This window comes from Oncorhynchus keta, chromosome 30, assembly GCF_023373465.1.
Source record: "Oncorhynchus keta strain PuntledgeMale-10-30-2019 chromosome 30, Oket_V2, whole genome shotgun sequence".
Lineage (NCBI taxonomy): Eukaryota > Metazoa > Chordata > Actinopteri > Salmoniformes > Salmonidae > Oncorhynchus > Oncorhynchus keta.
The window spans coordinates 51,614,903-51,628,239 of NC_068450.1; the positions used below are offsets into that span (position 1 = coordinate 51,614,903).

At 43.6% G+C, this 13,337-nt stretch overlaps 1 protein-coding gene across 4 annotated transcripts in view; it reads left to right on the forward strand.

Moving 5' to 3' along the window:
• LOC118363692 (glycogen synthase kinase-3 beta) overlaps positions 1-13,337 on the forward strand; it is a 41,431-nt gene that overhangs the window by 20,362 nt on the left and 7,732 nt on the right. For all 4 annotated transcript variants that reach the window (XM_035744826.2, XM_035744828.2, XM_035744827.2 and 1 more), the window contains exons 4-7: positions 10,777-10,887; positions 12,080-12,210; positions 12,582-12,688; positions 12,832-12,929. In XM_035744826.2, coding sequence (XP_035600719.1) covers positions 10,777-10,887; positions 12,080-12,210; positions 12,582-12,688; positions 12,832-12,929 — 447 coding nt within the window. The remainder of the gene's footprint in view (positions 1-10,776; positions 10,888-12,079; positions 12,211-12,581; positions 12,689-12,831; positions 12,930-13,337) is intronic.

Consider the following 13,337-nt stretch of genomic DNA (forward strand, 5'->3'; position numbering starts at 1 on the left):
AATAATAGTGAAGACATCAAAACTATGAAATAACACATATGGAATCAAAATATATTTTAGATTCCTCAAAGTAGCCACCCTTTGCCTTGATGACAGCTTTACACACTCTTGGCATTCTCACAAACAGCTTCATGAGGTACTCGCTTGGAATGGCGCCGACAGAGATGGTCACCCCGCTTCGAGTCCTTAGGAAACTATGCAGTATTTTTTTTTATTATTTAAAAAATAAATAATTATGTATTATTTCTTACATGTTATGTTAACATTTAAGATTTTCTAGGCTATTACATACAGCCGGGAACAACTATTGGATATAAGAGCGACGTCAACTTACCAACATTACGACCAGGAAGACGACTTTCTCAAAGTGGATCCTTTGTTCGGACCACCACCCAGGACATTGAATCTAGTCCTATAGGCCGGCCCAAAACAATGTCTTCGTAGAAGAGGTAGACGGAGCAGTGTCCTGGTCAGACTTCGAAGGCATGCACACCACCCACCGCTTCTGAGTATATTACTCGGCAATAGTTGCAAAGGTTCGGACAATTTCCAGTAAATTTCCGTACATTTTTGATGGGAGGTTAAGCCCGGGAATTTTGCTTAACTTCTTGACGCTACCCAACCCTGTAGCGGGATAATTTGTCAGCAACCGCCTAAATAGCATAGCACAACAGTCATAATATTACTAACAAATATTCATATTCATGAAATCACAAGTGCAATATTACGAAACACAGCTTAGCCTTTTGTTGAAATATGGCGGCTTTACTCAATTGCGCACAAACTCACTCTGAGAGCCCCCAGCTCTCCACTTACGCAATGTGATCCTTCACGCTCATTTTTCAAAATAAAAGCCTGAAACTATGTTTAAAGACTGACACCTTAGGGAGGCCACAGAAAAAGGAATCTGGTTAATATCCCTTTAAATGGAGGCTAGACATGCGTAGGAATAGAAGGGTTTCAAAATAAGATGCACTTCCTAATTGGATTTTCCTCAGGGTTTTGTCTGCAATATCAGTTCTGTTATACTCACAGACAATATTTTGACAGTTTTTGAAACTGAGTGTTTTCTATCCTAATCTGTCAATTATATGCATATTCTAGCATCTGGCCCTGAGAAATAGGCCGTTTACTTTGGGAACGTTATTGTTCCAAACAAAAATAGTGCCCCCTAGCTTCAAGAGGTCAAATTCATGAAAAAAAGTCAGCTTATAACAGTGAACTTGCTGCTTTTTGTTCTATGTTGCTCTGTCTATGTTGCTCTGTTGCTCTGTCTATGTTGCTCTGTTGCTCTGTCTGTATGCTATGTCTTGCTTGTCCTATGTTGCTATGTCTATGGTGCTATTGTCTATATTGTAATTGTTTTTAATAACCTGCCCAGGGACTGCGGTTGAAAATTAGCCGGCTGGCTAAAACCGGCACTTTTACTGAAACGTTGATTAATGTGCACTGTCCCTGTAAAAATAAAATAAACTAAACTAAACCTTTTTTTGTGGGATACACATAAGGAAATTCTAGGTCTTCTAGGTCATATTTTGGTTAAACTGTCCCCAATTCAATGGAATTGCAACCCTCTCCATGCACAGTGCATTCTTCCATCACATGTGCAGCTGATTCTCAAGATCTTGCCGACTAATGAGATGCTATTTAGCCCCCATTACTACACTGTCTGAGCCAAGGACTGCTTTCTGGTAAGTTTTGATTACAATACTGGGTGGGTTGAATATATTTTATGACATTTATTTTTTTGTTAACTAGTAAATAGTAGCCTACATCAAAGTGTTCAAATCATTTCTAACTTGTTAACAATTTTCTGGTAGTTAGGTTTTGCTGCCATGTGGGTTGAGCCTGCTAACTGAGGAGTGTTAATTCACCTGTTTCCATACATGTTTTATAAACTAATCTAACTGCTTAATTATTTATCTGTACATGAAATTGTTAGTTTTTTTATTTTATTTTTTTCATTTGATTCTAATCTTTACAGGAAAATGCCACTGGTGCACTATCTGATGTGTGGAGATGTTTCATTGCAGCTAATGTAGAAGGAAGAGCTGTGTACATTTGCAAATACTGTGCCACATCATATGTGAAGAATGCAACAAGATGCAGAATCATCTGTGCATGAAGTTCCCTCATCGCCCCCAACAACCAACCTCTGACAAAAGTCCCTCTACTTCTGTTCGAGGTGAAAATGACAAAGCCGCCACCTTATCGATAGCAACAGCTCATTGTCCTCCTGGAATTAGACGTTTTTTTGACTCAACGGAGGAATGTAGTCAGAGGAATGTCTTGCTCGAGCTATGTATGCAACTATTTCACCTCTGATGCTCACAGGCATTGTGTATTGGAAGGGATTTCTGAATGTTCTTTGCCCAGCATACACCACTCCAGCCAGGCATGCTTTATCTACTCATTTGCTGGATGCAGAGTTCAAGTGAAGGTCAAGCAAATCATAGAGAAAGCAGCCTGTATTGCAATCATCTCTGATGGGTGGTCGAATGTTCGTGGACAATGAATAATGAACTACATCTCCACCGCTCAACCAGTATTCTACAAGAGCACAGACACAAGGGACAACAGACACACTGGTCTTTACATTGCAGATGAGCTGAAGGCAGTCATCAACGACGTTGGACCACAGAAGGTATTTGCACTGGTGACAGACAATGCTGCAAACATGAAGGCTGCTTGATCTAAAGTGGAGGAGTCCTACCCTCACATCACAACCATTGGCTGTGCTTCTCTTGCATTGAATCTGCTCCTCAATGAGATCATGGCACTGAAAACAATGGATACACTCCACAAGAGAGCCAAGGAAATGGTTGATGAAGGGTCATCAAGTTAAAGCAACAATCTACCTCACCAAGCAAAGTGAGAAGAATAAGAGCACCACATTGAAGCTGCCCAGCAACACCCGCTGGGGTGGTCTTGTCATGTTTGACAGTCTCCTGGAGGGGAAGGAGCCTCTCCAAGAAATGGCCATATTTCAGTCTGCCGATATGGACAGCCCCATCAAGAGGATCCTCCTGGATGGTGTCATTTGGGAGAGAGTGGTAAGCAGCCTAAAACTCCTGAAACCTATGGCAGTAGCCATTGCATGGATTGAGGGAGACGATGCCCTCCTGTCTGATGTTCAGACTCTGCTTGCAAATGTAAGGGAAGAAATCCGTACTGCCCTTCCCACTTCACTGTTGCTCCAAGCAGAGGAAAGCTGTAGTTCTGAAATGCATCAAGAAGCGCGAAGACTTCTGCCTGAAGCCCATATACACCGCACCGTACATGTTGGACCCCAAGTATGCTGGCAAGAGCGTCCTGTCTGGTGCAGAGATCAACAAGGCATATGGTGTCATCACTACCATGTCTCACCACCTTGGCCTGGATGAGGACAAGGTTCTTGGCAGTCTGGTGAAGTACACTTCCAAGCAAGGGCTTTGGGATGGAGATGCAATATGGCAGTCGTGCCAACATATCTCATCAGCCACCTGGTGGAAGGGACTTTGTGGATCTGAGGCTCTTTCCCTGTCGACAAACTGAAATGGTCCACCCACACAGACAGTTTGGTGAAGAAGGCGCAACAGCGCCTCTTCATCCTCAGGAGGCTGAAGAAATTTGGCTTGTCACCTAAAACCCTCAAACTTTTACAGATGCACAATTGAAAGCAACCTGTCGGGCTCTATCACCGCCTGGTACAGAAACTGCACCGCCCTCAACCGTAAGGCTCTCCAGAGGGTGGTGCGGTCTGCACAACGCATCACCGGGGGCAAACTATAGCACCCGGTGTCACAGGAAGACCAAAAATATCATCAAGGACAACAACCACCCGAGCCACTGCCTGTTCACCCCACTACCTGTTCACCCCGCTCCCATCCAGAATGCGAGGTCAGTACAGGGGCATCAAAGCTGGGACCGAGAGACTGGAAACAGCTTCTTATTTCAAGGCCATCAGACTGTTGAACAGCCATCACTAACACAGAGCGGTTGCAGCCTACATACAGACTCAAATCGTTAGCCACTTTAATAAATGGATCACTAGTCACTTTAAAAAATGTTTCCATATCTCACCTTAATTTTTAAAATTTCATACCATCTATTGCATCTTGCCAATGCCGCTCGGCCATCGCTCATCCGTGTAATTCTATGTACATATTGTTATTCCATCCCTTTACATTTGTGTGTATTAGGTAGTTGTGAAATTGTTAGATTACTTGTTAGGGTGTTACTGTACTGTCGGAACTAGAAGCACAAGCATTTTGCTACGCTCACATTAACATCTGCTAACCATGTGTATGTGACCAATCCATTTTTATTTTTATGCTTTTTCAACTGTCTTGAAGGAGTTCTCACATGCTGAGCACTTGTTGGTTGCTTCACTCTGTGGTCCAACTCATCCCAAAGCATCTCAATTGGGTTGAGGTTGGGTGATTTGTAGAGGCCAGGTCATCTGATGCAGCACTCCATCACTCTCCTCCTTGACAAATAACCCTGACATAGCCTGGAGGTGTGTTTTCGGTCATTGTCCTCCTGAAAACAAATGATAGTTCCATTAAGTGCAAAGCAGATGGGATGGCGTATTGCTGCATAATGCTCTGGAAGACATGCTGGTTAAGTGTGCTTTGAATTCTAAATAAATAAGACCGTGTCACCAGCAAAGCACCATCACACCACCACCTCCATGCTTCACGATGAGAATCACACATGCAGAGATCATCCATTCACCTACTCTGTGTCTCACAAAGACACGGCGGTCGAAATTCTCAAATTTGTACTCATTAGACCAAAGGACAGATTTCCGCTGGTCTTATGTCTATTGCTCATGTTTCTTGGCCCAAGCAAGTCTCTTCTTCTTATTGGTGTCCTTCAGTCGTGGTTTCTTTGCAGCAATTAGAACATGAAGGCCTGATTCACGTCTCCTCTGAACAGGTGATGTTGCGATGTCTGTTACTTGAACTCTGCAGCCCAAATAAATCCTTCAAACTGAGGTCCAGTTAATTCCTGATATTTGAGGCTGAACTTCTTCTGCAGAGGAAACTCTGTCTTCCTTTGCTGTGGCAGTTCTCATGAGAGCCAGTTTCATCATAGCACTCAATGGTTTTTGCAACTGTTCTTGAAGAAACTTTCAAAGTTTCTTCAAGTACAAAAATAAATGATGCACTGTCATTTTATTTTTGCTTATTTGAGCTGTTCTTGCTATAATATGGACTTGGTCTTTTACCAAATAGGCCTATTTTCTGTATACAACCCCTACCTTGTCACAACACAACTGATTTGCTCAAATGCATTAAGACGGAAAGAAATTCCACAAAAACTTTTAACAAGGCACAGCATTCCATGAGACTACCTCATGAAGCTGGTTGAGAGAATGGCAAGAGTATGTAAAGCTCTCATCAAGGCAAAGGGTGGCTACTTTGAAGAATCTCAAATATAAAATATATTTTGAGTTTAACACTTTTTGTGGGATACTATATTATTCCATATGTTATTTCATAGTTTTGATGTCTTCACTATTATTCTACAATGTAGAAAATGGTTTTAAAAAAAAGAAAGAAAAAGCCCTTAAGTAGGTGTGTCCAAACTGTGCATAATAGCAAAGTTAACCAGCATAGTGGTGTTGAGAACAATGTGTTTGAGGCAGCAGCAGAATGAGATGTGAAAACAGCCCTTGCCTTATTGTCTAAGAAAGGTGAGGAGAGAGGAAACCCCAACTTAATTAGGTCTATAATCAATAGCCTAACTGTTAAATGTGCCTGGCTTTATAAATCATCAATATATCTGCAGAAATAAGACATGTTCTGCTTTTGTTACCTGTTTGAGTGTTTAATAGCCTACTGATTCCGTGCTCACGCAACATGTCAAGTAAAAGATTTTTTAAAATCTTTGCTTTGCTATAATAAAGGCTTTACACTTTTCTTTTGTTAGAACATCCTCTCTGACATTATTTATCATTCATTTAGTATTTACACTGTTCCAAATGGTCAACTATTTACAATGCTCCTTTTTCTTGATCTCCTTATTGTTGTTATTATTAAGATCATAAGTAATGTCATTATCATTGGAAGGCTTAGTATAGCAGCCTTGTATAACCACCACTGAGCTGTAGGCCTGAAATCGCCTCCTGTTTAGTCTTAATACCGTAACTTACTTAGGCCTGTATTTAAATACTTTTATAGTCTACTGTATCTATCAATCAGTCATTCATTATTCATGTCATCACACAGCATACGAGTCATTCATGATTTGAATTGTAGTCGAGCAGTTTAGTCAAATTAAATCGAGCGAGCCTTGAATAATTAGCTTAAACAATAAATAAAACGTTCCATTTTGGAAATTGCATTCATGAATGAATGCGACTGTTTTTAGTCTTTGCTGTAATAAAGGCCTAACAAAAAAAAAAATGCTACAACAGACTTTATTTACTGTTTACATTGTTCCAAACGGTCAGGAAAATTAGATTGTATTCTATACAGCATCTGTTTGGCACACATAATATACATGCAGCGCTTGCTCCTTACCTTCTTTTTTTTGATCTCCAATGTTATCCACAACTAGTCACATTTATTCCACACATCTGAATTGCCCTTTACCTCCTCAGCAACCAGTAAACATTCCCCTGTTTCGAGTTTATTTGTCATGTAATTTACATTTGAGTAATTTAGCAGACACTCTTATCCAGAGCGACTTATAGTTAGTGCATTCATCTTAAGAAAGCTAGGTGGGACAACCACATCACAGGAATAGAAAGTACATTTTCCCTCAACATAGCTATCAGTAGAGTAAGAGCTGGAAGGGGGGTTGGGGGGGGGTCAAGTGCTGGTTAAGTGTATAATTGTTTTTTTGGGGGGATTATTTAAGATACTGTTTGAAAAGGTAGGGTTTCAGATGTTTTTGGAAGATGGGCACGGACTCTGCTGTCCATGCTTCAGGGGGAAGCTGGTTCCACCGTTGGGGTGCCAGGACTGCGAAGAGCTTGGACTGGGCTGAGTGGGAGGGCCAAAAGAACCTGAGGTGGCAGAATGGAGTGCTTGGTTTGGGGTGTCCTCTGCATCCGTTTTGCTATTACGGTGTTCAGAGTTTATGACCAATTTTATTTTATTTTACCTTTATTTAACCAGGCAAGTCAGTTAAGAACACATTCTTATTTTCAATGACGGCCTGGGAACAGTGGGTTAACTGCCTGTTCAGGGGCAGAACGACAGATTTGTACCTTGTCAGCTCGGGGGTTTGAACTCGCAACCTTCCGGTTACTAGTCCAACGCTCTAACCACTAGGCTACGCTGCCGCCCCCACGGATTTCAGCCAACCACCCAGTTAAAAAAAGTATACCAATCTGTTGCATGCCCTAATGAGCACCACCCTCTCTATGGAACGACAGTGACTCCCCTTCCACAGCAGACAGTCTCATGTGTCTATGAAGTCACAGTCAGAGGAGGGGAAAGGGCAAGCAGGGACGCAGATCATTTTTACATGGCAGGAGAGTAACTATTCCATTTAGGCTATACTGTGGATCACTAAAATATCCTATTCAAGATTTGGTATGGTTTAAAAACTTGGGAACCAGTCTGTGTGGCCCTATCACCTGGACATATTGAAATATATCTTCATTCCTAGAATAAAAACCTCCAGTCATAACTTTCAATGTATTTATAAAAAATAAAAATTACGGGGCAGTTTTGAAAAAATCTAATCCCGCCCAAAAAATTCCTGTGGAATAACGGACATTCTGGAGTTATAACTAACGTTTTCTAGTAATACTAGTCCCATGCCAATAGGTCTTTGTTCAAGTGCATGCAATACATACATGTGTCACGTAAAGAGAGCAAGCGTTGAGGGAATAGGGAATGTTCTTCCTAATCAAATGAGAGATTTTGGTCAGAAATGGCTGTAATTATATTGCAGCTTCAGCAACACGGACAGTACGATAAACACTTTTATATTCAGTGGTGGTCACTGCAGCAGGGAGGAGAGAGAGACAGTTACTGCTTTTTTTTTTTTTTACAGAGCGCAGCAAGTCTGAGCCCGGCCTGGCCCGGCACAATCAAATCAATTGCTGGTCGGACTTCCTCTAGTCATGTGTGTCGTAAATATTTCATCAAACAGTGTGTTTAAAGCATCAGACAAGGTCAGTGAATATTTGATTGGATTAAAACACAGGATGTGTCAATATATGGAAAAATACACATTTTAAAATCTTGACCCATCAATTGGTTAGACAGACTGACATTGTGGCCTATGGTGGTGTGCAGTGAAGGTCTATTTGCATAGATAAAGTGATACAGTCAGTCTGCCACTATGACCTATAGTGTGTGTTTGATGTGATGTGATCCTGCAGCCTGGCACAGTGTGGTTGGCATGCTGACACTGGGTGTCTGGCCTCTGGATACGGGCCAGAGGGAAACGGAGCCTGCTATGTGACCAGACTAAAGGCTGCTGCTCTACCTTAAAAGAGCCGGCTCCATATCTGCCCTGCCTTGCCCAGTGACGGTATTACGTCTCTCTGGCTGACCACGGGTGCTTCTCAAGGAGCTTAATATCCTCGCCTCTTGTGATGGGAGAAAACATTTATACAGTTATTAGGGTATTATTTTGGGTGGGACTAGGAGAGGAAGCCACTTTACACTATTGAGATGTGACCCTTTAGCCCCAGCCAGACCGAACACCAGGACCTAGTGTCTGGAGGTCTGTACACTGATCTGCGTCCCTGCTTGCCCTTTCCCCTCCTCTGACTGTGACTTCATAGACACATGAGACTGTCTGCTGTGGAAGGGGAGTCACTGTCGTTCCATAGAGAGGGTGGTGCTCATTAGGGCATGCAACAGATTGGTATACTTTTTTTAACTGGGTGGTTGGCTGAAATCTGTGCTATTTCATGTAATTTTACTGCTCTAATTACATTGGTGACCAGTTCATAATAGCAAATAGGCACCTCAGTAGTTAGTGGTGTATTGCCAATATACCATGGCTAAGGGCTCCACGTTGCGTTGTGCCTAAGAACAACCCTTATACCACACCTCCTCGGGCGTTATTGCTTAACTGTACCGTTCTGGAAAATACACAGAATTACTACTTGTTTACTGTTTAATTCCCACCATCTTATGGTTAATCAGGGTCCTAAGTGGTCTGGTTCAAACAGATTTTCGTTTCCTCTTGATTGGTAAAGCACAGCTTTGTGTCATTTATAAGCATATACAAGGCTTGTAGTGAGACTCTGGAAAACAACATCTCATTTAGACACATGCAGCCATGGCACAATTTGGCACATAAACGACATACCCCATCTAAAAAAATAACAAATTGCCATGACATTTGTGCCATATTTTTCCAGCCCAACATCATAGCCTACCACATAATTTACAGATAATCTATGTTTTTCTCAGTTAATTTTGCGAATACTGGCAAATGCATAAAATAGACGGACACACACACACACTGTTACTTGGGGCAGAGCACTAAGCAGTCACTACCTGTTGCTGTCAAACCAATCAGTTATTTACATGGTCAGGAGGGAACAAGGGAAGGATCCAATCATCTGCCTTTTGTGTGAGCCGATGAGCCAATCAGAGGTGTAATTTAAGGGCTGCTGTTGCCTAGTGAGAAAGGCAGGAGAGTGAGTCATCCTTTGAGTGGGGGCTTATTTTAGAGCATGGCTCTATCAGGAAGTGTGTGTGTGCGACTGTGACTGTGTGGGTTTTGAGAAGACTTAATAAAGCACAGGGATCAAACACATCTCAGCATGACTTGGCCTTTTTAATTTCCTGTGTGGTAGGAACAGATGATATACAGTTAAAACATATACACAAAACATTTAGAACACCTGTTCTTTCCATGACAAAGACTGACCAGGTAAAGCTATGGTCCCTTAATGATGTCACCTGTTAAATCCATGTCAATCAGTGTAGATGAAGGGGAGGAGACCGGTTAAAGAAGGATTTTTAATCCTTGAGACAATTGAGACATGGACCATTCAGAGGGTGGATGGGCAAGACAAATGGGGGATTTGAACAGGGTATGGTAGTAGGTGCCAGGCGCACCGGTTTGTGTCAAAAACTGCAACACTGCTCGGTTTTTCCATGCTCAACAGTTTCCTGTGTGTATCAAGAATGGTCCAACACCCAAAGGCCATCCAGCCAACTTGCCACGACTGTGGAAAGCATTGGAGTCGACATGGGCCAGCATACCGGTGGAACGCTTTCGACACCTTGTAGAGTCCATGCCCCAACGAATTGAGGCTGTTCTGAGGGCAAACGGGAGGGCTGGGTGGAGGGCATGCAACTCAATATTAGGACGCTGTTCTTAATGTTTTGTACACTCAGTGTATATGTGATCATTCTTAATCTTTTAGTGGTTCATTGAAGACATCTGCGGGGACGGATTCGTAGAAAAACTGTGATATCCCATTGCCCTAACTAGAACAGTCATCTGTTCCTCTGTTGCCCTGCCAAAAAAACAACCATCTGACTCCCTTGATGTTAAGTCTAGCTTACGTGTCTCTGCCAGATCATACAGTAACTGTTTTCCTTCATTTTTTTCTCTCTCAGTCTGGCCTGCTTAGTCATCCAGCGAGACCTGGGTTGTGTTCATTAGGCACACGAAACGACAAATAGCCTTTCTTATTGGTAGCCCCTCAACATTTCAGTCCGTTTTCTTCCGTTTGGTGCCGAATGAGCAAGAACCATGTTACGTTGTGATCACTCCAAAGGAATTCATACATGCTTCTAACCTCCTCAGCCAACTGTCCCAAGTCTGACCCATACTCTAAATGTCTCTGCGTGTGTGTTACAGAAGGACGAGGTGTATCTCAACCTGGTTCTGGACTACGTTCCTGAGACTGTGTACAGAGTGGCTAGACACTACAGCCGAGCCAAGCAGACCCTCCCCATGGTCTATGTGAAGGTAAGACCCCCTCAAGTCTTATCGCGTCATCAAGATACTACTCTCTGTATGTTTCTTTTTAGATCAGTGTTTCTCAACTCAGGTTGCGCACCCAACAGCACACCCAACAGCACACCCAACAGCACACATGTTTGTTGTAGCCCCGGACAAAAACACCCGAATCAACTCTTCGAGGGCTTGATGATTATTTGGCAAGTTGAATCCGATGTTCTTGTTCAGGCCTTTTAATAAAAATGTGTACTGTTAGGGGACTGAGAAACACTGCTTTAGATGCAATATGTGGTAGACCTGGGTCAAATACGAATGTCAAATACTTGAGCTGTTTTTGATTTAGTTTGCTCGGTACAGGGCCTCCCGACTGGTGCAGTGGTTTAAGGCACTGCATCGCAGAGCTAGAGGCGTCACTACAGACCCGGGTTCGATCCAAGGCTATGACCCATGACGCAGCGCACAATTGGCCCGGCTTGTTGGCCAGCCGGGATGTCCTTGTCCCATCGCGCCGCTGCTCATTGTGGCGGACCGATTTCGTGCATGCTGACTACGGTCGCCAGCTGTAGGGTGTTTCCTCCGGGTTAAGCGAGCAGTGTGTCAAGAAGCAGTGCAGCTTGGCGGGGTCGTGTTTCGTAGGACGCATGGCTCTGGACCTTTGCAACTCCCGTACGGAGTCGGGAGAGGCAGCGATGGGACAAGACTGTAACTGCCAATTGGTTATCACGAAATTGGGTAGAAAAAGGTGTACAAATAAAAATGTTTGCCCGGTACTGTAGAACCAACAGAATAGTCTTGCACAATGAGTGGTGGTGGGATGGTTGTGTGTCTGGGAAGGCAGACAGACTCCTTTGGGCATTTCCCTCCCGTCCTCCTCACCATGCTGTCCTGCGTCATTGTGTAGCGGCCAGTTGAGATGGCGTCAGCGGCCTTATTATAGCGCCCCCGCCATCTCTGCCTTTCTAACTTGCCACTTAAGGAAGTGGAAGTAGTGGCATAAACAAAGGGCTGGACTGGAGTCAGAGCCAGGGACTGTTGGCTGAGGCTTCTGGGGGATTTGGACACTGGCACGCTGTTATTTTTAGCCCATTGAATACGAGGGAGCAGGAATTGCCTCTACTCTATAGGCCTACCACTCATGTCATTATGTGTAGCTAGCTTAGAGCATGTACTAAGTTGTGTGTGTCCACATCTTTCTCTGCAGATGTACATGTACCAGCTTTTCCGGAGCTTGGCCTACATCCATTCCTTTGGGATCTGCCATCGGGACATCAAGCCCCAGAACCTGCTGTTGGACCCGGAGACAGCCGTGCTCAAGCTCTGTGACTTTGGCAGGTGGGCTGGAACATTGAAAGCCATATTGATGGAGGAACATAAACCCAACCTAGCCCAGCTCATAGAAATATAATTACTAGAATGGACAAAGCCCCTCAGGCTTACACATCAGCAATTTGCTGTGGTCTGGGCCTGAGTTCTAGTAAGATTATTATTATTTTTTAATGAGGTTAGGGTCTGAAGATATGTCTGAGAACGTTACTATCTTCGTTACCTTGCTTCCTCCATCCTTCTTTCCTTTGAGAGGAATTGAGCAAACTGCTGACTGCTATACATAAAAGAAAGAGCAGTTTCAAGTCTCAAATTCTCCTTTTGACCATCCTTAACCACCATCCTTCCTTCCTTCCTTCATCCTTGGTTATCTTTGGCAGTGCGAAGCAGCTGGTCCGTGGTGAGCCCAATGTGTCCTACATCTGCTCACGGTACTACAGAGCCCCCGAGCTCATCTTTGGGGCCACTGACTACACCTCCAGCATAGGTACGCTTCTACTACTAACACCTTATGCTGACTACCTATACGTTACACCAACTATACATCCAGCATATGTACACTCCCACTACTAGTTTGGGTGGGTGTGCGAGTCTGTGTGAGTCCTCACAGTATTTCTCCATCCTCTGCAGATGTATGGTCCGCTGGCTGCGTTCTAGCAGAACTGTTGCTAGGGCAACCCATTTTTCCCGGCGACAGTGGGGTGGATCAGCTAGTGGAGATCATCAAGGTAAAAACACCTGCCTTCAAATGTCAACAGACGGACGGTAAGCCGGACCGTCAACCAAAAGAATGCAGAGATACCGTGATGAGATCCTGAGGCCATTGTCGTGCCATTCATCCGCCTCCATCACCTCATGTTTCAGCATAAAGCATGGCCCCGTGTCGCAGGGATCTGTACACAATTCCTGGATGCTGAAAATGTCCCAAGTCTTCCATGGTCTGCATACTCACCCCAGACATGTCACCTATTGAGCATGTTTGGGATGCTCTGGATCAACCTGTACGACAGCTCTTTCCAGTTCCCGCAAATATCCAGCAACTTTGCACAGCCATTGTAGAGGAGTAGGACAACATTCCACAGGCCACAATCAACAGCCAACTATGCGAAGGAGATGTGTGCATGAGATGTGTGCAT